Source organism: Pongo pygmaeus, chromosome 19 (assembly GCF_028885625.2).
Source record: "Pongo pygmaeus isolate AG05252 chromosome 19, NHGRI_mPonPyg2-v2.0_pri, whole genome shotgun sequence".
Classification (NCBI taxonomy): domain Eukaryota; kingdom Metazoa; phylum Chordata; class Mammalia; order Primates; family Hominidae; genus Pongo; species Pongo pygmaeus.
This window is the reverse complement of record NC_072392.2, coordinates 25320944-25346194: the sequence shown is the minus strand read 5'-3', so window position 1 is coordinate 25346194 and position 25251 is coordinate 25320944. Positions and strand designations below refer to the sequence as shown.

The following is a 25251-nucleotide window of genomic DNA, read 5'->3' as shown; positions in this document are numbered from 1 at the left end:
ACCGCCCCCCTGTGGGCTGGGAAATATCCCCGAGGCCTGGAAGTGTTCCTGGCTGTTTAACATCAGAGTGAAGTTGGGCTGGGAATGTGTTTTTGATCAGTGTCTGCCTCTCCAGAATGCCTCTGAAGGTTTCCCAGGTGCCTGAATGCCCACCTAAATCCTCTTACTATGGTGGAGCTGAATATTTCCTGAAAGGAAAACGTAGCTGGGATTGTGCTGATGCAGCTTTGCACTTTTGCGTGTGTAACCATTTTGCCAGGGCGACCTTTAGCCGGGAGAACCTATCCGAGAGGTCCCTGCGGTTTTGCATTTCGGCAGAGTGGAGCATTCATGTGGAGCACCTCCCTGTTCAATTTTGCAGAGATTTTTCTTTCTCAAAAGAGACCTCACAATCAAGACCAGCACTAATTACTGTGTCCCCCTCAGGGAGTCCTTGTGGAACCAGCAGCCTGCTCTCTACCCTTCCAACATTTTGTTCCTAACAATTAAGTGCAATTTAGATTCCTGAACTGAGCCTGCTAAATGCTTCAGCATTGCTGCCTCCTCTCCCCCTTTGGGAGAAATGAAAGCACAGTATCAGGTGAAAACAAGGGCAGTCTAATCCCGTCTGGTCTCATTTCACAATAGAGATGTTATGTACAGATGAAGCGTGAGCAGATGTTATTACACTATCTTAAATGAACTCCTCAGGGATCCAGCAATTCAAATGGCTGAGCCCTCGCAACAGTGCTTATGCTGTTTCCCTCTTTAAGTTTTCTAGCTGTGGACCACTGGGCAAGAAAGCTGCAGGAAAACAGTGCCTCTTTCTCCCTGGTTGGAATAAAGGTATTTGTAAGGAATAAAAGGTCACAGTATCTTTCCTTGGCCCACAGACTGTGGCTAATTCATTTGGTCAACAGGTATTAATTGAGGGTCCATGGTCCACTGTCTGCCAGGCGCTGGGCAGGGCCCTAAGAGGACAAAGGGGAAAGAGCCTGGTGTCCTGCATCTAGGAAACTGCAATCTAGCACAGGAGAGAAGGCATATAAACAAATAACTGCAATACGAGTGAAAAGTAAGTACCAGCTGCTGCATTGCAATAGAGAGATGTGTTTGTTAGGTGTTTGAATGCTACTCTTGTCTGAGCGTGAGACTGGGGCTTGAGGCATATGGGGCCTGAGTCCCATATGCCTCATCCATTGGCTGTGTGGTGCTGCATCTCGGTTTTGCATCTCACCATCACGGTTTGTAGACTAGTGGTGATTACAGTAATGACACAGAAGCACTTGGCTAGTGTTACCAACTGCATAATTAGCAGCATCATTATCCTTCTTTTGCAGAGCATTGAACACACAATCTCTGTTATCAGAAAGGATGCAATCTCTTTGAAAAAACCAGATACCGACATAGGAACAACTACATAATAACAGTGCCTTAAATGTATATAGATACTTATAATATAGTCTGTTATATACAGTGGTGATTCTGTCTTGGCCGCAAATTGGAATCACGGGATGGAGTTGGGGTGGGGGGTTTGACAACAGTCCAGTGTTCTGATTCAGCCTCCAGGTAATCTGATTTAATTGGTCTGGGGTGGAGCCTGGGTCAGCTGTTTTAAAAGCTGCCCCAGTGATTCTTATGAACTGATAGATGGTATAGCGTTTGGTCATTTACAATAGCTGTTAAGAGACAAGAGGGGGAGGATATCTTTTCTATTTAAGAGAGGTTGTGACTTGTCCTGGGCCACAGAGCTTGTAGTGTAGGTATCAGAACTTACATGAAGGCTTCTGCTTGGTTCAGGACCCTTTCCCTTAGTTTATTTATTTTTTCTTTTTTTTTTGAGATGGAGTCTCACTCTGTCAACTCAGGCTGGAGTGCAGTGCCATGATCTCAGCCTACTGCAGCCTCCGACTCCTGGGTTCAAGCGATTCTCCTGCCTCAGCCTCCCGAGTAGCTAGGATTACAGGTGCCCACCACCACACCCAGCTAATTTTTGTATTTTTAGTACAGGCGGGGTTTCACCATGTTGGCCAGGCTGGTCTTGAACTCCTGAGCTCAAGTGATCCACCCGCCTTGGCCTCCTAAAGTGCTGGGATTACAGGCATGAGCCACTGTGCCTGGCCATGAAGTTTTTTATTAGGTGATTGTATTAGTATATTTTCATGCTGCTGATGAAGACATCCCCAAAACTGGGCAATTTATACAGGAAAAAGGGCTTAATGGACTCACAGTTGCAAGTGCTGGGGAGGCCTCACAATCATTTTGGAAGGTGAAAGGCACATTTCACATGGCAGCAGGCAAAGAGAGAGAGCTTGTGCAGAGGAACTCCCTCTTATAAAACCATCAGATCTCATGATAATTATTCATTATCACGAGAACAGCACAGGAAAGACCTGCCCCCATGATTCGGTTACCTCCCACTGGATCCCTCTCACAACAGGTGGGAATTCAAGATGAGATTTGGATGGGGACACAGTCAAACCATATCAGTGATTAAATGTTTAGGATTGTTTTGTGTTCTTGATGAATCAGTCCTTTTATTGTTATGAGAGGACTTTCTATATCCTTGTTAATGTTCTTTGATCTGTAGCCTACTTTGTCTGATATAGCCACTCCAACTTCCCTTTGATTAACATCAGCAAGGTACTTCTTTTTTTTAGCCTTTGTCTTAAAAAAAAAAAAAAAAAGACCAGGTGTAGTGGCTCACACCTGTAATCCCAGCACTTTGGGAGGCCAAAGCGGATGGATCATGAGGTCAGGACTTTGAGACCAGCCTGACCAATATGGTGAAACCCTGTCTCTACTAAAAATACAAAAATTAGCGAGGTGTGGTGGCGGTTGCCTGTAATCCCAGCTACTTGGGAGGCTGAGGCAGAGAATTGCTCGAACTCGGGAGGCAGAGGTTGCAGTGAGCCAAGATTGCGCCACTGCACTCCAGTGTGGGTGACAGGGTGAGACTCCATCTCAAAAGAAAATATACTTATATAATCTGATGACTTTTGTTGCCTTATAATTGAGATATTTAGACTATTTACATAAATATGATTATTAATATGGCAAGGTTTGACTCTGTCATCCTGCTACTTGTTTTCTATTTCTCCTACCTATTATTTGTTCTGCTTTTCTTTTATTTCCTTTTGCCATTTAGATTAATTGAATAATTTTTATTTCATTTTATCTCTCTTGTTTGTTTATTACCTACAATTCATGATTTTAGTGGTTGCTCTAGGGTTTATACTATACCTCTGTAACATCACAGGCTACCTTCAAGTGATATTATATCCACTTCATGAATACTATGAGAGCCTTATAATAGTCTTATGGAATCTTTGGGATGTCCAATTTCTGACTGGAAACCTCTGTGGCCAGTGGCACCTTTGCCTGAGTTCTTGTCCTGTGTCCAGGAAGAATGAGATACGCAGACAGGGGAAGGGTGAAGAAGATGAAGATAAGCTTTATTAAGTGTTAAACAGCTCAGAGGAGACCCACAGTGTCCTCTCTGTAGGCAGGTCATCCCGAACTCTGCTGCTCTCAGCAGAGAGGAGGCCCTGGAGAGGGTGGTTCCGCTCTGCAGCTGGAAGTCCCAACATCTCTGCAGGTCTCTGAAGCTCTCGGCAGAGAGGGTAGGTCCTCTGTGCAGCTGGTCTCTTGTGGGCTCTCCATTCTCTCTGTCCTCTCTCTTGCTCTGGCTGAACATGGAAAAGCCCTTGGAGGGGAGGAAGTGCCTGCTGATTGGTCCATGGGCGGCCATGGGTGGGCTGGAAGAGGCACCATGAGTCCCCACTCCAGTCTGTGGGACTGGCAGCCCGTCCCCAGCCTACAGGCCCTCCCTTGCCTGAAGGTGGGACCTTACTGAGGACCCACCCCGTTCTGTCCAGGACTTTGCCTACTGCTGCCATTCAAGGCCCTGGAACTTGTCCCCAATCCCGCTCTGAGATCAGAGGTGGGGGGCCGGGAGAGGAGACAGGCCAGGCAGCCAGAACAGACACTCCTGAGCCAGCAGGGATGGTGGGGTGGGGGGGGCTTCCATGCCCCCGAGGGTGCAGGCCGCAGAGATGCCTGGGTCCTGTGCCTGGGAGGGTGGCTGCAGCTGCCTGCACTCAGGGAGCTCCTGCTTTTCCCCAGCTCCCGCCTGCTTGGAGTAGGAGGCCCAGGTCTGCAGCCGTGGATGGTGGCTGCAGCTGCACCCCGGGGGACAGATCCTGCCTGCTCCTGGCCCCACTCAAGAACACAGGGAGGATTGGATCTACAGCTGCAGTTTGGGCAGCTGCAGTGGCACCCAGGGAGTTCCCACCCCAACTCAGAAGAGGCGGAGCTCCCACCGGCTCCATGGAGAGTGCAGCCCCAGCCGCACCTCCCTGCTGCAGCCAGTGTGATGTAGCAACCACTGTCATCAATAGTATATTTCCTTTTCTTCTTTCCTGAACTTTGTGCTATTTTATCAGAAAATTTACTTTTAGATATGTCATATGTCACATTACACTATTGTTTAAACAGTTAATTATCTTTTGGTGAGCTTTAAATAATAAGAAAAACTCGTAAATTTACCTGTGTAATTAGCATTTCTGGTGCTCTTCATTTGTTGGTGTAAAGCCGTAATTCCATCTGCCATGTCCTTTTTGCCCAAGCACTGTCTTTAATATGTCATATGTGTCAGCTGGTGATGATTTTTTTTGGGCTTTAATTGTATATCTTTTTTTACATATTTTAAGAAGTTTTTGGTTCACTTTTATTTTTAAGAGCTATTTTTATTGGGTACAGGATTCTAGATTGACACATTTTCTTTCAGTTTTTTGTTTTATTTTATTTTGTTTATTTTTTTAACTTTTAGGTTCAGGGTACATGTGCGGGTTTATTATATAGGTAAATTTTGTGTCATGGGGGTTTGGTGTACAGATTATTTCCTCCCCCAGGTAATAAGCATAGTACTCGATAGGTAGTTTTTCAATTTTCACCCTCCTTCCACCCTCCACCCTCAAGTAGGCCCTGGTGTCTGTTCCCTTCTTTGTGTCCATCTTTCAGTATTTTCTATTATACTGCTGTCTTCTCACTTATATTTTTTAAAACAATGAGAAACCTGTTATCCTAATGGTTGGTTCCCTGCATGTAATGTGTCTTTTGGCCCTGTGGTTGTTTTTAAGGTCTTTCTCTTTGTTACTGGGTTTAAGCAATTTGATTATTGTATGCCTTGGGGGGTAGTTCCTGTCACATTTCTTGTGCTAGAAATACACACACATATATATATATATATATATATATATATATATATATAGATAGATAGATGGAGTTTCACTCTTGTTGCCCAGGCTGGAGTGCAATGGCACGATCTCGGCTCACTGCAACCTCCACCTCCTGGGTTCAAGCGATTTCCTGCCTTAGCCTCCCAAGTAGCTGGGATTACAGGCACCACCGCCATGCCCAGCTAATTTTTTGTATTTTTAGTTGACACGGGGTTTCACCGTGTTGTCCAGGCTGGTCTGGAACTCCTGACCTCAGGTGATCCACCCGCCTCTGCCTCCCAAAGTGCTCGGATTACAGGTTTGAGCCACCGTGCCTGGCCAAGAAATTTCTTGAGTTTCTTGGATCTGTGGGTTTATAGTTTTCCTCCTGGTTTGAAAAAGTTTCAGCCATTATTTTTTCAAATATCCCCCCTTCCCTGCCCTTCTCCGTCAGTCTCCATTACACATATGTTATGTTGTTTAAAGTTCTCCCGCAGCTTACTGATGCTTGTTTATTTATTTATTTAGGTTGTCTCATCTCTGTGTGCTTTGTGTTGGGAGGTTTGTACTGTGATGTCTTCAAGTTCATTCACCTGTGCTTCTGGCAGGCTCTAACCTGCCCGTAATCTCATCCAGTGTATCTTGCATCTCATATTCTTACATTTTCCTCAATGAATGTTTGATTTGGATCTTTTTATGTTTTTCAGGTCTCTACTTAACCTTCCAGCATATAGAATAGTTATTATGATGGACATTTGGGTTATATAAAGTTGTTATGACCATTCTTTCTCTTGTGGACATAGGTTTTTATTTCTCTTTAGTGTAAATAAGAATGGAATTGCTGAGTCATAAGACAGGTGTGTTTAAGTTTATAAGAAATTGTCAAACCATTTTCTAAAGAAGTTGTACCATTTATTCCACATTCTAAATACCATTTCATCTTTTCAAATAAATTTAATTATTCCAGTGGGTGAGTAATGGCCTCAATGAATCCATACACGGTCACATATCAGCAAATAGATATGATTAGTGCTTGACTCTAAAAGCAAATTGAATTCTTACAAGGTTATCATATAGCTGGGAGCCTTGGCTCTACAAACATGAATAGGTAGCCGAGTGGTTAGTTTTTCCAAGTGCTAATGCTTGTAATTGTGTTTGAAGAAGAACCACATGTGTGTCACAGGCTGGACTGTCTCTTCTTCTGCAGGAGAGCTCAGAGAGGCTCAAGAGCTTAGTGGTGATTCTGGAACACCTTTGAACCAGGAAAGCCAGTTGACTTCCTCATAACATAATTGTGCTGTTTAGCTAATTACTTTTTCCAGAAGAAAAAGGGTTGAGAGTCTAGAAGTGTATGTGGATTACTTTGTCACAGAAGTAGGTGGCTCTACGGCTCAAGTCTGGAAGGGAGTGCATTTTCACATAATGATGTTGGTTGATGTAATGTTTCTAGGCACCCCATGTGGTGATTGATGAGTTGGGTGAAAGTGAACGTCCGTCTAGGACTCTGGAATTGGGAATGCTAACAGGGTATCCGTGGGTCGTCTTGGGAATTTTAGCATCACCAAGATGGTTTCTTGTTCTGTGTTTGCTTGGTAATATTCCTGTTTTTGCTCTTTACAAATTCCACTAGATTTATTATCTCCCGAAAAGGAAAAAGAAACAAACTATGAGATGAAACGTTGACAATTTCTTCCTTTACTTTTTCAGCCAGAAGAATTAACCTCGAGTCTGCACACTTTTAAGAACAAGGCCTTTAAAAAATCCAAAGTGTGTGGAGTTTGCAAACAAATTATTGACGGTCAAGGTATTTTATGCCAAGGTAATTCTGTGTTTATGATTCTCTTCGCCGATTAATCCAAGGCAAAACAAACAAAAAACAAAACGAAAACTTTTTTTCGGGAGTTTCCGAAAGTTAAATCATGGAATTCCCCTTCTTAGTTTATATGTCCCCCAACCCCCCACCCCCTTACTTAGCAGGGGCCAACCGTATTTACACAGATAAGTGCTCTTGAGGACATTTTTACAGAAAGAGCAGAGTTCCCCGATGGGAGAGGAGGCAGCAATTTGTAAATTAATCATTTATTCTCGGGTCTGCTCTGAAGTGTCAGTAACTCAGGTAATTTAGTTTGACTTTCAGATCTCTTACTCAAGTTTGCGAATGAAATGTTTCTATCTTTAGAATTCAGGTTCATTTTGGTATGGCCCCTTTCAGATCCTGTCACTAAACTAAGCCACCAACTTGGGTACTAGATATTTAGACGTCAAGTAATGAATGGAACTTGCCAATTCTTTTGTGACTGCACATTAATAAATCTAGTAAGAGATGTGTGACTGTAATGAATGTGGGAATGGTCGGCGGGCAGGGACTGCTGGGCGGACCAGTGGGGTAACCACACAGAGGGAGTCACTAGGAGGACCAGGCCCTTGGAGAGTGCGGGGGCTGCTCTTTGGCATCATTTCATCTGCGGGGTTGGGGATTTCCTCTAGAAAATGTGCAGAGTCTCAGCCTGTGGGCTTCTGTGGTGTTAGGACCTCCCCCTCAGTGCCTCCTTCCCTGCAGACCCCCAGCAGGTGGTCCCTGATAGCCACTTTAGACTAGGGTGCCTATGATGGAAAGATGCATGCAGTCAAACCTTAATGGGTTGAGGATGTGACCAGGGGCCTCTAAGGGGCTCTTGGGATTCTTTTACAGTTCAAAGGCCTGAGTGTGGGTGAGAAGACTGGGGTGCCCCTCCTCTGATTCGGCCCCTTGGAGAAGTCAGTGCTAAAGAATGTGTTGGATGAGTGGTGGGTACCGGCCACCCTGGTCGCTAAGTAGAAGCCAGAGACCAGGGAGCCATTTGTGTAATTCATCTAGATCTGCATCCAAGGCAGAGAACATGGGCTATAGTGTACTCTGAGCCAACTGATAGGACATCCTGTGATTCAAAACTTTTTTTTTTTTTTGAGACAGGATGTCGCCCTGTCATCCAGGTAGGAGTGCGGTGGGATGATCAGGGCTCACTGCAGCCTTGACCTCCTGGGCCCAAGCCATCCTCCCACCTCAGCCTCTCCAGTAGCTGGACTATAGGCATGGGCCACAGGCCCAGCTAATTTTCTTACTTTTTTGGAGACAAAGTCTCATTCTGTTGTCCAGGCTGGTCTGGAACTCTTGGCCCCAAGTGATTTTCCTGCCTTAGCCTCCCAAAGTGCTGGGATTACAGGTGTGAGCCATTGTTATAAGCCCATATTTGCAAATGGCACTGCACTGGGTGATGTCTTGGTCATCTGTGAATGCTGTGGCCTGTCACTGGCCATTCCCCTGCATAGCTTGTCCAGTTCAGGAGGGCCATGTCAGCCAAATGTGGTGGCCCTTTGTGTTTGGGGCCTGCAGGTGTAAAGTGATGAGAAATTGCACTGATGCTCTTGGACAGGCGTCCTCCATCAAGCTTGCTCTAAAATGTCTGTGGGCAAACATAGCAGCCCCTCTGTGTCCCACATACCCTACAGGGTCCAGTAGGGGCTTTGTGCCTTTCCAGGAACATGGCAAAAATAGAAGCCCAAGGAGTCTCCCCATCTTTGAATGTCATTCTCATAGAAATGCTCATATTTTATTTATTTATTTATTTATTTATTTATTTATTTATTTATTTATTTATTTTTGAGATGGAATCTTGCTCTGTCACCCAGGCTGCAGTGCAGTGGCACGATCTCGGCTCACTGCAAGCTCTGCCTCCCAGGTTCACGCCATTCTCCTGCCTCAGCCTCCCCAGCAGCTGGGACTACAGGTGCCTGCCACCATGCCAGGCTAATTTTTTTTTTTTTTTGTATTTTTAGTAGAGATGGGATTTCACCATGTTAACCAGGATGGTCTCCATCTCCTGAACTTGTGATCCGCCTGCCTCGGCTTCCCAAAGTGCTGGGATTACAGGCGTGAGCCACGGCGCCCGGCCAGAAATGCTCATATTTTAAAATTTTGGTCTCTAACTTTGACTCTCAAGTGTGAAAAGAAGGAAAAGGAAAGTCGTGGTTGAATTGGAACCATGAAACCAGCAGCCCAGAGAGCCTGGGAATCAGAGCTATAAGGGCCTGGTGTTGATCCTAGAGCCCTGGTCCTGTGCCAGCGGAGCCACGGGGCGATACTGGGAGAGCTGTCATGAGCAGCATGGCACCAGCAGGGACACCCTGGGCTTGTTCTCGGCTTCCTCATCCTGTGATGACATCTCAGGCAAAGCTGCAAACCAAAGGTTCCCCATGAACTGACTTCTGCCTGTCAGGTGCTATGTGGGGACAGGTCTGATTTGGGAGCAAAGGCGGAGGTCAGACAGAGCTGGGTCCTGGCCCTGCCCCTGACATGGGCAAAGTCTCCTCACTCTGGGTCTAGGACTTAGGGCTGTTCCAAGGGCAGAAGTCAGGCTTAAAGTGCACAGCCAGCGTTGTGGCACTTAGTTTTGTTATTGGTGTTAGGATTGCTCTGAAGGGAACCCACTGTGGGTAGCTCCATATGGCTGATGCCGCATGTGTGTTTGGTTAGCCTCTGCACCACACATCCTTGAGCTGTAATCCAGTGGGGGAGCTGCTTAGACACAGAGGCCTTTTGCACAACTTACCACAGTGGCTTGGGCTGCACTAGGTTGGTTATACTGCTTGAGGAGTAATTTTTCCTTCTTTGTATAAATGAAAACTGAGTTTACTGAAGAGTTATCTCAGACATCCTTTTTAGTACTTCAGTATTCTGTTCCTGCCATTCAAGTAGCATTGACTATTTTCAAAGTAAATGTAACCAATGAAAGAGAAGAGCTTGAAGAAAGCACGGCCTCCAGCTGTGAAACACGCAAGCGTGTCTTGGACGGTGGGGAGCTGTCTTCTTTCTTTATCTGGAGGATCATCATCTTAGTGCCTTCCCTGGGTTGGGACTTGTGTCTCTTCCTCTGTCCTGCAGTTGCACACACTCAAAAGGGCCAGGGAAGGACCCCAGATTGATCATCTGGTTCCAAATGAACTCTGTTTTGTGGCATTTTAAATATGTGGTGTGTGAAATATTAGGGAGGGGTGAGGAGGCCTGCCAGAGTGGTGTGTATGTGCCTGAGTGTGTGGGTGCACATATGCATGGCTATGTGTGCGGTGCATGCATGCATGATTGAGTTCATGCATATGAGGACAAGCAGTGCACACACCTGTGATTGCATGTGTGTGCATGCGTGCATGCGTCTGAGTGAATGCATTTGCTTGAGCACACAGATATTCCACATTGTGAGGGAACATGTGAGAGCATCCCTTCTGTTCAGACCACTTTGTAGAGTTCAGCTGCTCTACGACGTCCATTATCTTATCTTGAGGGAGATAGAAACAGAAAATGTGCATGCGCACAGGAGCAGCTTTTGTTCTTGAAAGAGAAGAGAGGGAATAAATAGTGCCCTATCTGGACAAGATGTTCAACAGGCTTATCTTGCTGTGTGTCATCTGGTTGTTAAGGAAGATGAAGTAAGGCATGCTATCTCCAGATAATGGTTTAAATTTCACATGCTTCTGGCAACATCCAGGCACTCATGAGAACAAGGCCCAGTGTGGTGGCCCCACAGCCCGTCTACTGGTTTCTGTTGGTATTGATGCTTTCCCACCTCCTCTTGGAACTCTCTGGAGTTCTGCTTCAGTGTGAGGCAGCGAGACACCTAGAGCATCACCTCTGAGGATTCAAGGCCCACTTTGGCCTGGAGGACCCCACACGTACCCAACATGGACAAGCAATGGGGCTGCCAGCTCTGTCCTAGTGCAGCATTATCTTCTGTCCTGTTTGGCTAATGCTCCTCTACTCCAGGGAACCCAGTATAGCACTGGTTTTTCTCACTGGTGAAATAGATTCTTGGTCAGTGGAGGTAACAAGGGGAAAAAAAGCCATATACATTTTTTTATCCCTTGAAGAAAATCACTCATGGACAGGTATGCTGTTAGGTGACTTCACCCCTCTTCTCATGCCTGGTTTATCCCTTTCTTCTTTACCTCCTCCTCCCCCACAGCTTACTTTCCACCGCAGAGACACATTGCTGCTCCCATTGCCTTTTTAGGCTGGTTCCTTTCCAGGGGCAGCCAGGATGCAGGTATTATGGGCACACAGGCACCTGCTCCCGCTGTGTCCCTGTCTGTGGCTCTGGGCCCCTCAGCTAGGATAGGATATCTTGTCTAGAGGCAGTAGAAAGAGATCAGGATGTGGGGTCAAGTTCTGGCTGTGCCACTCTCACTCTGGGCAGTTTTAGACAGTAGGCTTTTATGAAGCCCATTTTCTCAACCCTAAAATGGGCATGAAAATGCAGATCCAGTGGTGCAGAGCTGGGACTCAGGGAGGGGTGTACGTGAAAGGGCCTGGTCTGCCAGGCCAGTGAGGTGCAGGGCAGGACCACCGCCTTCCCAGGGGACGGCTGCTTCGTGCTGGCAGGCAGTGCTGCACTGCATCCTGGATGTGCTGCCTTTCAGAGGGCGCTGGTTCAGCCTCTCCCCAAAGAGTTGCCATGAGCTTGGTGGCTGTGAATCCTGGGGATGGTGTGTTGAGTTGTGCACACCTTTCCAGCCTGGCTGCCTGCAGTGCATGCATGTGTGTTCTTGTGTGTGTGTGTGTGTGTGTCTGAATTCCTCCCTCACTCCTTGCTCTCCTCTTAGCGGTCCCATATGGTGAAGCTCTTCTGCCTTGAGCCCTCTGGGCTGGTGGGCTTCAGTAGGGTCTGTCCCCATGGTCCCTGGGTCCTTTCTTTGTGGTGGGTGATGGCAAGCACACAGCTGCTTTTTGCAGAGAGAACTGGCAGAAGCTGAGGATGTGGTAGGCTCAGGAAGCTGCATGTCCTGTTGAGTTCATGGCAGGAGGCCCATTATCAGGAGAAGGAACCAGGAACTGGCCCAGATGAAGGAAAACCTTTGCCTTCTGGAGAAAGGAGGGTCACTGCCCTTCAGGGAGCACTTGCAGGCTCCATCCCCGAGGAGGGACCCCCACTCAAGGCGCTTGGTGGAGGCATTGGGAGGAAAGAGCAGCCATGGGCACCGTTGGAGGCAGAGGCATTCTGACTCAAGGGACGGGCCCACCTCTGGTTTCTGGTGCTGTTGACTTAAGCACGTGGTGAGTGTTGTGCCCTTGGGCATGTGTGCACTGAGATCTTGAGGACTTCCGTTAGAGAAGTGTCTGTCTTCTTTCTGTGGGATAGTTTTTTGGAACTGCCTCACGTGTGCCCTGTGTTACCGTCAGAACGTTTGTGTCTCCCCAAAATTCCTATGTTGACATTCTAACCCTCCATGGGATGGTGGCATTATGAGGTGGGGCCTTGGGGAGGTGATTATGTTTTGTGAGTGGAGCCTCACGGGTGGGATTAGGGCCCTTATGAAGGGGACCCTAGAAAGCTCTCTCACCCCTTTGGCTAGGTGAGGATGCAGTAAGGAGGCGCCATCTATGAACCAGGAAGTGGGTCCTCCCCAGACACCGCATCTGTGGTGCCTTGACCTTGGACTTGCAGCCTCCAGAGCTGTGAGAAATAAGCAACTGTTTATAAGCCACCTAGTTTAGGGTAATTTTTAAATAGCCCAAACTGGGGGAGACATTATGTTTTTGTGCACATAGCTCTAGGAATTATGTTAATAAACAATAGAAACTCTTTTTTTTTTTTTTTTTTTTTTTTTTTGAGATGGAGTCTCACTCTGTCACCCAGGCTGGAGTGCAGTGGTGGGATCTCAGCTCACTGCAAGCTCCACCTCCCGGGTTCATGCCATTCTCCTGCCTCAGCCTCCCGAGTAGCTGGGACTACAGGCTCCTGCCACCACACCCGGCTAATTTTTTTGTATTTTTAGTAGAGACGGGGTTTCACTGTGTTAGCCAGGGTGGTCTCAATCTCCTGACCTTGTGATCTACCCACTTCGGCCTCTCAAAGTGCTGGGATTACAGGCGTGAGCCACTGCGCCCGGCCTAGAAACTCTTTTTAAAAAACATACAGGATTCCATGTTTCAGAAGTCTTTTAGGCATGATTGTTTTCATTAGCTTTTTCAGTTATGTTAAGTTAATGTGTGTGCTAGAGACCAGGAGGTGTTCGGGGATGCTCCCAAGCCTGAGGTGACAGGGGTGCTCCCAAGCCTGAGGTGCCATGGTCTGTTGAGGCCAAGGCGCCCTGTGGACAGGAGGTGTCATGGTGTAGGCTGAGGCGGCTGAGATAAGCCCCCATCATCAGAGCAGGAGTACTGGGGGATGGGAAGTTACGTGGAGGCCATGAGGCTGGCCTGGGGGTGTGGATGGGACTACCTTCCAGTGCAGAGGCTTGGGGCTTAGAGGTGGGCAGATCTGAAATGCCTTAGGGAGACACACCAGGGAATGTCACCCGTTGAGAGCCCTTGGCCTGCAAAAGCTGCTGCTGCACAGAGGCTTTAGTTTTCTAACTTAACGCAAGCAATAAATCTATGATCCTGCTTGCCTCTGAGGAGGCAGGGGGATATGGTGTACCCACTTTTGGGGGGCAGGCATCCCATCCCTGCTGATACCTGGGACCCAGATCCACTGAATGGGAGAGCCCCGGCCAGGCTCTGGCCCCCAGCCCTGCCTGCTGCTCCACCCTTGCTGGCCTTCTTCCTGGAGGCTGGGCCCCGGTCTCCATCACCCTGCAGACCTCCCATTCCTCCTTCCTAACCCAGCTTCCCTGGATCTGGCCCTTTGTCTGCCCAGGCTGGGATGCCCTTGAGATTCACTCTCCTGTTTGCCTCTCCGCTCCTGTCCTGTTTGTACTCAGAGAACGGCTCTGGGAAACTGTAAACCATCCAGCGGGAAGAACGTGTGCCTGCATCCTCATGGTGGCCCTTTGAGGCTGTGCCTGCCTTGTTTGGTCTCTCCTGAATCCCCCAGGTGCTTTGAGAGGCCGGCTGCACAGGGCTCATTTTTGACCTTTTGCTGGACTGTGCTGCTCTGCCTGCTGACCCTCATCCTTTAGGTTTCAGCTCAGCACCAGGTCCTCAGGAAGGTGCCTCCCTGCCCTGCCACTGTGTCCCCTAGCATCTGCCCTTTTCCCTCCAGAACTATCCATGGCCAGTGACTAGCCAGCCATCTGGATGTTCACTGGGGCAGTGATTCTCTGCCCTCAGCTGGAGCCCAGGAGGCATGAAGGGCTGGCTCTGTGTTGTTCACCAGGTGCCTGTGCACAGGGCAGACACCTCCGTCCCAAAGTGGAGTGCTGTCTTGTCTTGCAGGGTGAACCCTCACCAGCACACTTTTACTGAGCAGGTGCGGCGTCTGGTGCATTGCGATGCCCACGGTGACCAAGGCTTCGAAGGGCTCGGGGTCTAGTGGGCTGGAGCAGTGAGCACGAACAGGATCCCGTGTGAGGAGTGCTTTATCAGAGGTATTTGCAGCCGCCCTGGGAGCACAGAGGAGGGACAGGAAATTCTGGGGAGGTGGGTGGGCAGGGAGTGTGGGCATTGTCAGGACGATGGAGGAACTGCTGTATTCTGATCATTTGTTTATGAATGTATCTGCTCCCCTGGGCCGACTGCCCCCACTATGATGTGATGCACTGCTGTTACTTGGGTATCCTGAGTCTCAGCAAAGGGCCTAGAGCCCAGTAGGTGCACAGACAATGTAAGTTGCATGACAATCCAGATGAATTTGTGCAGATAAACACCTGGCTCATTGATCTGCTCTTGTCTGGCAAATCCATGTGAAATGGCTCCAGATGTTATTTCCAAAGTTCTTTCCAGAACAATTGGAGGTGGTGAGACTCCCACCCTGAGGCCAAGCCCAGCCCCACCGTGGGGTTGACTCCCACCGGGGAACTGAGCTCAGCCGTCCCATCAGACTTGCCCCATCCAGAGAAGTGGCAACACGACAGAATCTTCCAGAAGCTCCCAAAGGGGAAGGAGGCCCCCAGGTCAAATTTCATCTGAGTAATTTCTGGTCGGTGGTGGTTATCCGATGGGAAGCAGCACTTCCCTGCCTCTAAATTCTGCTCCTCTGTTGCAATACAAAGCCTTTCTCAGCCGCCTCCACACTGACTTTACTCTTGGATTTTGCCTGAAATCCTTCCTGTTTTCTAACTCTGTGGCTGGGAAGAAGGCCTGGACCCCTCCCAGATGTTTCTCAACGGTCTGGGTTGTCAGGATTTGGGGTTTCTGCATGCCAGGGACGTCTGGGATGTGTTAGTTGATTGTGCTGGTGGATTTTGATTCTTAATACTCACTGAGTAATGTAGCCAAGCTCATAAATCCAAGTATTTGTTTTGCAGTAACTGGATTCCAGTAACTGGAATTTTATGTTAAGTTGTGGGGTTGTTTTCTGTCGGTTTATTCAGATGGATATAATGCTGCTCTCTGGGTGTGCAAGGTCTGCCTAGGTGTGGCAGGGGGACAAGGCCAAGTGGCAACTTCTGATTCCACATCCTCGAAGCCAGGGAAGAGGCAGTGCTGTGCTTCACGGAGCGCACGGGGGTATCGGCTACCCTGGGACACTAGCAGGCCTGAAGTGTTTAGAAATGTGAGGAGCGGCCGGGCGCGGTGGCTCACGCCTGTAATCCCAGCACTTTGGGAGGCTGAGGTGGGCGGATCACTAGGTCGAGAGATCGAGACCATCCTGGATAACATGGTGAAACCCCATCTCTACTAAAAAAAAATACAAAAAATTAGCGGACGTGGTGGCAGGCGCCTGTAGTCCCAGCTACTCGGGAGGCTGAGGCAGGAGAATGGCATGAACCCGGGAGGCAGAGCTTGCAGTGAGCCGAGATTGCGCCACTGCACTCCAGCCTGGGCAACAGAGTGAGACACTGTCTCAAAAAAAAAAAAAAAAGAAATGTGAGGAGCTCTTTTCCAGAGGATGGGGTCAAAGCCTGGCCTCTGCATGAGTCAGCCAGATGGCCCCTAACCTAGGGTGAGCATGGACAGGCAGGCTCCCCTATCACCCTCGCCCCTCCAACCAGCTCACTGTGGCTAGCATGGGTCTAGGAGGTGCCTACCGTGTCAGGTGCTGGCCACCCACACACAGGTGGACATCTGCCACCAGGCTGCTGGGCTAGTGAGGGACAAAGAAGTCCTGGACAGTCACACCCATGTGTGTGGGGGACTGGGGTTCTTGGGAGGGTGCTCTTGGTTTACATGGTGATGAGTGGCCCCACCACTGGGGTCTGCTCACACACAGAGTGAGGTGGGGGACTTGTTTCCTTCCAAACGTGTATTTGAAGTAGACAATTACTAAGAGGGTTTCCTGAGTTAGACTTAAGATGTTTTTGAGGGATTGGTACCATCTTCTCTCTTTCCTTTCATTTTGCAGTATTCTATATTATGATCCCTTTGAATATCTGATGGAGATGCAGAGACATTCTCCTTTGCACCTGTGCCTTGTGTTGGGGGGGATATCTTAAATGGGGGGCAGGTTGACAACAAGGTAAAGAGACAACAAGGTACGTCCTATACATAGATTATGTAAGTAATGTTAGGGATGGGAGCTGGCGCCCCGAGACGAAGCAGCAGGTGGGGCCCCAGCGGGTCTCACTGACTCTGGGCTTGATTCTCTGGACTGTGAAGTGGGCAGTAAGGCCTGGCTGGCCCTACTCACAGGCTGTTCGGAGGAACATGTGAGTCAAGGGACGTAAAAGGACTCTGTCAGCTCCTGAGTGCCTCATCAACATTAGTCAGTGCCGCAGCTGATTCAGTGTCCTATTTGTGAAGATTAAGTCCACCTTGATTGATTTCTGAGAGGCTCAAAAGTTAAACCTGTGATCTCCAGAGCCAGGCTGATGTGAGTTCAGACCTCAGCTCCACTGCCTCTCTGTGCTTCAGTTTCCTGGTCTGCCACATGAGGACAATAACTGAAACTCATCAAGGGGTTGTGTGAGGATCAGATTCATATCTGAGCACGTGAATCATGCCCATACGATAAGAATCCCTTGAGGGAGATAATGATTTATTTATTTATTTATTTATTTATTTACTTACTTACTTACTTATTTATATTCTTTCTTGTAGAGATGGGGGTCTTACTGTTGCCCAGGCTGTTTTCCAACTCACAACCTCAAATAAGCCTGCCAACTTCGCCTCCCAAAGTGCTGGGAATTCAGGCGTCGGCCGCTGTGCCTGGCCCCAACGATAATTTTTCGAGAAAAGAAAATCATTACATGGAAAGAATGAGAGAGAAAGAGTAAAACTGAATATCTGGGGATGAAAACTTCAAGAGTTTTTAGGGGCTGTTGTCTTGAAGTGTGGTTCAGTGTTCTTGGGCAGATCTGGCGTGGGGAGGTGAGGATCTGTGAAGAGAGTGAGAACAGCAAATAGATAAGAGCATGGAGATGGCCGCCCTCTGACATCAGCGGAGGGACCATGCAGCGACATCGAATCCTACCTGTGCCACACGGGCACACAGAGACGGCTGCTCTGGCTCAAATGGGAGCATCTTGAGCCTTATCCCCATTCCTGAGTTCATGTTCAACAGAGGATGGTCTGGAGGGTTTAACTTCCCTTTTAGGAGGCACCTGGCTGAGGAAATGGTGCTGTGGGAGGCAGTCTGGGTGCAGCCAAGAGTCTTGGGGTCTCCGCAACCCCAGTCGACCTGCCACAAAGGCCTGTGCAAATACTGGAGTTTGTGAGAGTGACTATCTTGGTTGACTGATTCTTGATTGATTGATTATTGATTGTTGACTGATTCTTGATTGATTGATTATTGATTGGTTGATGCCCTCAACAATTAATTTTATAGCGCCTTTTGGGTGCTGGCCTCCCTGAGGCTGTTTGACCCAGCTCCCTGTCACCTTCTCACCCATTTGCTGCTATTTTTCTTCTTGTCTCTTCAGACTTTTCTTGACCCCTGATACAGAAATGAGTGTGGAACCCTCCCTCTGCCTTTAGGCTCCCTCTGCACCTTCCTGGAGTTACTTTCCTGTACCTCATGTCATCCTGATTGAATCTACGGTTCCTGTTGATTTTCCTTTCCTCTTGCACTGCAGTGTACATTCATGAATGTTTTCTGTGTTCCCAATTGTATCCAGGCCCAGATCAGTTTCTGCCCTGTTGTAGGTTTCCAGGACATATTTATAGGGTTACAAAATGTTTCCGCTCTGGGTATTAATGAATACCGGTGGAACTAATGAGGGAATAAAAGGCAGAAGTATTTAGTTTGGTGAGTATTAACTTGTGGTTAACTTTGCATCTTTACAAACATCTGGTTTGTTGGAGGTGGTGAAGATCCCTGCAGGTGAGCTCTTCCCCTTCCCTTTCCCGATGAGACTTATCTGAGGCTTGCCCTGTGGGTGGCTTTTGCGGGTAAAGATTGGTAATGACACCTTTCCTCTAGGTTTCTTTTGTCAAGCATGGGGCTGCAGGATGCTGTGGCTGGTAGCCCTGGTAAGATGAGTGTGATTTGAAACGGGGCTTGTGGAGACCATCCAGGAAAACAGCACAGCAGGGTTTCTATTGCAAGGTTGGACATTCTTGTCGTCAGTCAACATTGGCCAGGCTCCAGTAGGACCATAGAATTGGCACACCCCATGACACTGTGAAGGAAAAAGAGCCTGTGTAAGTACACCAGGCTGAACTGGGATACAATACATGAGCTAGATTTTTGTTTGTTTGTTTGTTTTTGAGATGGAGTTTTGCTCTTGTTGCCCAGGCTAGAGTGCAATGCTGTGGTCTCGGCTCACTGCAACCTCCGCCTCCCAGGTTCAAGTGATTCTCCTGCCTCAGCTTCCCAAGTAGCTGGGATTACAGGTGCCCACCACCACACCCGGCTAATTTTTGCAGTTTTAGTAGAGGTGGGGTCTCACCATGTTGGCCAGGCTGGTCTTGAACTCCTGACCTCAGATGATCCACCCACCTCGGCCTCCTAAAGTGCTGGGATTATAGCCGTGAGCCACTGCACCTGACCCACATGAGCTAGATTTTTATTTGTGTGTGTTTGTGTATCTTCACAGGAAATCATTTTAGCCATTGCTCTTGTCAGTGTAGTAGGAGGAGGATGGACCTGGCCCATCTCCTTAGGTGCTGCCGCATGTGTAGATGGGGCATTCGCAGGGTAGGGGATGCTGTTTACTGAGTTGGAGCCAGGAGCCGGGCACAGTCACTGTGGGTGTAGATGGGGTAGAGGCAGGATGTGGGGATGCTGCAGCTCACTGAGTTGAGATGGGGTCCTGATAGTCACTGCAGGTGTAGATAAGGCGGAGGCAGGATGGGAAGATGCTGCTCACTGAGTTGAGATGGGGTCCTGGCAGTCACTGCAAGTTTAGACGGGACAGAGGTAGGATGTGAGGACTCTGCTCACTGAGTTGAGATGGGGTCCTGGCAGTCACTGCAAGTGTAGATGGGAGCCTGGCAGAGTCAGGGATGGGCTGCTCCACAGGAAGCTGTGGCCCTGGACAGTTGCACCCTATTTCTGTTCCTCAGTGCCGTGATCTTTACAATTTGTACATTAGAGTAGTTAATCTCTAGGATTTTCTCTTTCTTAATAGACTATATAGAGACCACTCCACAAATAGACAATTTCATAGTGTTCTCTAGTAATAATTCACATATGTCATACACTTTTGCATTTTGATCCCTTTGTGTACATGCTACCTGGAGACAACAAGGTATTCCCTTTACATAGATTATGTAAGTAATCATGCATCACAGTGATGTGACGTTTTGGTAGAGGTGTTCTTTCTTTGGCTTATTTCTGGGGAAGCAGTAGAGCATGGTGGAGCTGAGGTGGATGGTGGAGACAGCCTGCCAGCATTCCTGCTCTGCCTCTTTCTGCTTAGAGTCATTGTGAGGAATAGCAGGGTAAATACACATGAAACACAAACACTGAGGAGCTCCAGAAAGTGTTCAATGGTGTCAGTAATGACGATGATGATGATGATGTTGTTAGTGATGGTGATGAGGGTGACAATGGTATGCCGATAATGATGTTGTAATTGATGGTGATGACGGTAACGATGATGGTGATGGTGGATGGTGGCGTAATTGATGATGATGGTATATTAGTGATGATGGTGTTGATGGGGATGGTGATGATGATGGTATGATGTTGGTGAAGATGGTGATGGTGAAGATGATCATGATGGTGATGGTGAGTGGTGATGGTGTAATTGATGGAGATGATGATGGTGATGGTGTGGTTGATGGTGACAGCGGCACTAGTGATTATGTAGACATGATGATGGTGATGGTGATGATGTTGATGAATGGTGACAATGATGGTGATGATGATGGTGATGACAGTAATGATAGTGCTGTGACTGGTGATGGTGATAGTGGTAGTGTAGTTGAGGGTGATAGTAACAATGGCAATGGTAACGATTGTGATGATGATGCTGATCATAATGATACTGATGGTGATGATAGATGGAGAAGGGTTAGGGGCATATTCTGTGATGCAGGCCAGTATTTCTACCATTCCTTTTCTGGCTCATCCTTGGACTTTCAGGTCCCTGACTTTCACATTTTAACCTCCTATTTACATGCAAATTTCATGTGTGGTTAAGTTGAAAGAAAACATTTCATGTTTTAAAAACTGTTATGTTAACATGTAAGGGCCCTGTTATCTCTACTCTTGGAACTTTAAGTAAGGGAAAGAAAAGATAGAAATGACATTGAGCAATGGGGTTAAGTGTCCAGTTGTGGTTTTTCTTACACTGCTCAAAACCTTGCTGGTGTGCTCATACCATCAGTTAGGACTCTGAGGCAATCCGTTCTCACTACATGTCACTGAGTTCCCTTGGGTGGCCTAACATGGTCCAGTTGCCACTGATATTTCAAACTGGTTGTATTTCACAGAGGACAGAGGAAGGCTCTGTTATGGGTGAGTCTCGGCATTCTGGAGTTGAGTAGATTCGGCCCCAAAAGTTACAAGTTTTGTGGGACTTGGTCCCTGGAAGAAGGAAGATCCAGGGAGGATCCAGGGTCAGGCCACGCATAAATGCTCCCCATTTGAGAGATGGTTTTCTGGGATCTAATAGTGGAATCAGCGAGACTATCATGGAATTAGACAGGATGGCACAGAATAAAGAAGCGCTGCAACAAGAGAGACAGCTGTAGGGAAGGCCTAAAGGAGATGAGAGTTGAGAAAGGAAGCAAGGAGAAAGGAGAAAAGAAGCAAGGAGAAAGCTGAGAAAGGAGAAAAGAAGCAAGGAGAAAGCTGAGAAAGGAGACCAGAGGGAAAATGGGATGAAGGGAGTTTTGTAAGAAAGATTTGGTAATGGGTTATTCCACACGGTTAACCCAACATTATTAAGCACCTGCTAGGAGAGAAAGATGAGAGTTTTGTGTCCTGTCTTTGAGTCTGACAGAGTCAGCAATACACTAAGTGATTACAGAAAAAAGTTTGGAGATAGACGGGCAGGTCGGTAGGTGTGTGTTTTTTGCTTTGGGCCAGATGCAGTATTAGGACTCCAGGAGAACATGGTAGTTATTTAAAACTAACAAGGCAACAATGGGATCATGGGGTCGAGCAGTGAATGTGACTGCCTTGTCTGGCGGTCCCCCGCTGTGGGTCAGTCACTCCCCTCCTGCCTTGTGGAGCCTGTTACTGGGACACAGAGAGGCTGGCAAACTTGACAATTGATGCTAGGAGAAGCAGAGGGTGACTCACAGGCTTGTTTATAACTTGGTCAATATGTGTCAAGTGTATAAAAGATTCTGACAACCCTGTAAGACAGTGGCCTGGATTCCCAAGGCTCGTGGAGATGTGAAGAATAGCAGTTCCAAGACAACATATAAAAATGTTGGGCGTTTGCAAGCCAGACAGCTCTGTGCTGTAACTGCTGTAGCGGGAGTCAGGATTCCTAAACATGAGTCTGGAAACCTCGTCTGACAAGGGAACTGATGTGTGGTTTGCAGACTGTCAGCTGTGGAGCTGAGTGTTCAGGCAAAGCCATGAGAAGGGGCCTGCCACACACCAGCTCAGATGCCGGAGGGTAAGCTGGGCTGGAGGAGGGACAGGCTCCTTACAGGAAAATGCTTTTGGTGGCGCCTACTTGCATGGAATGTCATTGACTCTCACTTGAGATATTTCAGCTTTTCAGTTTTGCAAGTTGATGGATGAAAAGTGATGTCTCCTTTTTATTATGTTTTTCATTCATCTGGTGATTACATGAGGTTGAACATCTAAAAAGATACAGAAAAGCTGCCTGCAGCATTTCTGTTTACTTAGCAAAGCAGCCTTTCAAATCCTTTGCTCATTGCTTATTTAATAATTAGATTATTTTAGGGCGTGGTGAGGTGGCTTATGCTTGTAATCCCAGCATTTTGGGACGCCGAGGCAGGAGAATCGATTGAAACCGGGAGTTCGAGACCAGCCTAGGCATCAAAACAAGACCCCATTTCTACAAAAAATTTAAAAATCGGCCTGCACAGTGGCACGCGCCAGTGGTCCCAGCTACTCTAGAGGCTGAGGCAGGAGGATTGCTTGCACCTGGAAATTTGAGGCTGCAGTGAGCTGTGATCATGCCACTGCACTCCAGCCTGGGTGACAGAGTGAGACCTCATCTCTAAAAAGAAAAAAAATAAATAAATAACATTTTGAAAATTAATAAATTTAAAAATCATTTTTTTAAATTTCTAAGACTTCACTATATTATGAATACTAAATCTTATCTGTGATATTAGGCAGAACTTTTGCCAATTTCTGATGACATTTGTCCTCAGAAAAGGTCAGTTTCTTATCTTTCCACTTTGTGCATTGCAAACATTCCAGTCAGTTGCTTGTCTAAGTTTGTTTGTGGCCTGTTTGTCACACAAAAGTTGTAATGTTTGGTTTGTTCACATCTACTCATCTTTTCATTTAGTTCATACTCTTGTTCCTTGTTTTAGAATGCCTGCCCTTCTCCAAGGTCACAAAGATGTTCTCTGATATTTATTCTAATATTCATTTCAGCTTTTCCAATTCCGAATCAGTTCCATGATTGATGCATCTAAAATTCATGGTATTTCTGTTATTATTATGATGATGTTTTTCATGGAGTAACCAGTGTTCCCAGTTTTATTGTCTGGCTCCTCCTTTCTTTCTGAGTTGTGATGTGTCTCTCCAGTGTCATTTTCTCTCCTATGGATGAGGACACCGCATATGTCCGTCTGTCACAAAGTTTATTTCATACAATACAGAGCGCTGTATATCTGTTAGTCTTGCCTTTTATAAGAACTCTCACATGTGAAATAGTTTAAGATCATAATTTTTCAATAGCTACCTAATATTTTGTTTGTATATATATGTTATTTTATCTTTTTATTGCTTAGGTAAACTTTTCTTTTCATGGCAGAGAGGAATCTTGGCTATCACCCTGTTCTACTCCTAATTACAGAAGGGGAAATGGGTGCCAGAGGGGACATGACTGGCATGGATCCTTGGAGAGGGGCTGGAGTGAGCATGTGAGTTCAGACTCCTGAGGTCCCTGGACACCTGCTCCTGGTCCTGGTGTGTAGCTCATGGTGGATGTTTGCTTTAGTGGGCTCATGCATGTGGAGCCCCAGTTTTTGCACCAGGCACAGAAGAGCCTTTGCACACCAGCTCACTGGCTGTTCCAGTCCAGCTCTGGGAGGTGGGCTCTGCCCACGTAGAGCTGGGCTGGCAGCTGGTGTCACTGCTTAACCTGCTCTGTCACCCAGGGCAGGCAGCTTCTGCTCTGTGCTGCAGTTTGCTATTCGTACAACGGAGTGAGAATGTGCCTTTCTCCCTGGTCCCCATGGGAACAGGTGGAACAAGGCGTCTAAAGTACATTTGAGCTTCGTGGAAGGCACCGTAGCAGCCAATAACGGGGCTGCATGGGTGGAGCCTCTCCCAGCCAGCAGGGCATGTGTCTTCTGCAGGGGGAGGTGCGGCGGCCGGCGGGCTCCGGGCAGTGTGCCTGGGCCCCGGTTCTGCAGCCCGAGTTCTACAGGTTCTTCCTGTGGGTCCAGCTCCATGCTCAGAGGGGGAGGTTCCAGAGGCTGAGGCATTTTCCTTCTCTTGCTTCGTTCACAGGAGTGGGAAGGTCTGCGCCAGAAGCCCCTGGGAGAATTCACTTACCTTTCTGTTGGTCAAAATTGGGTCCTTACCCCATTCTGAGAGCCTCAGGCAAGGAGAATGAACAGGGTTGCCCTCGGGCTGCGGGTCTCGGGCACCCACTGCTAGGGTCCTAGAAGACCCTAAAGGGCTCCTGTCAGTGTGGTTTGTATTCATCACGATTTACCCTATTAGAAATGGGAAACTGATGAGTATTTAAAATATTTAAGCCAGTTAAAAACAATGGTAATGAACCAATTATATGTTAAAATGAACATATGCTTAATAAAAAATAACTGTATGTTTCAAAACAACAAAATGAGAGGAGGGGCATTTTTTTTTGTGATTCTGTTACGCAGCCTTAATCAAGAGGCTGGTTCCCCCTGCGTGCAGTCTTCTGCAATGTTTGGTTTGAAGCATTGAAAACAATCTAGCACCATAAACATATCTACTTGGAAAAGGAAGCATTTTAATAGGCTTTTCAGGCCATTGTAGATAATCCATTTTGATTCTACACCAGAACTCAAGTGACAGTTGCTTGAAGTTCAATTTCACTGTGGAATCTGAAATTGTATCAGTAGAGTTTTTCCTACTCTGTTTTATTAAAATCCACTGGCCTGTCTTGCACACCAAGTGTATCTTTTACCCGGTGTGGAACACCATGCACTGGACATTTGGAAATTATTGGTTCACTGACAATTTCGCAGAACTTCTAATTGTTGACATATTTGTTATACAATCTCAGGAAAATCCCCACATTTGTTAATATTATTGTTGATTTTAACAGAAATATCCTAGGAGTTGTTAGGCCCTGGTGACGGGTACAAGTCTTTTTTTTTTTTTTAAGACAGGGTCTTACTCTGTCACCCAGGGCATGATCTCGGCTCACTGCTACCTCTGCCTCCTGGGTTCAGGAGATTCATGTGCCTCAGCCTCCCAAGTAGCTGGGATTACAGACATGCATCATCATGCCCAGCTAATTTTTTGTATTTTTAGTAGAGATGGGGTTTGACTATGTTGGCCAGGCTAGTCTCAAACTCCTGACCTCAAGTGATCTGCCCACCTCAGCCTCCCAAAGTGTTGAGATTACACGCGTGAGCCACCACATCTGGCCTGGGTAC

The 25251-nt window shown here is 47.3% G+C and overlaps 1 protein-coding gene across 1 annotated transcript in view; it reads left to right on the top strand.

Moving 5' to 3' along the window:
- Positions 1-25251, top strand: part of LOC129016814 (tensin-3-like) — a 153054-nt gene that overhangs the window by 21831 nt on the left and 105972 nt on the right. The window contains exon 2 of the mRNA XM_063656953.1: positions 6906-7017. Within this exon, the coding sequence (XP_063513023.1) occupies positions 6906-7017 (112 nt within the window). The remainder of the gene's footprint in view (positions 1-6905; positions 7018-25251) is intronic.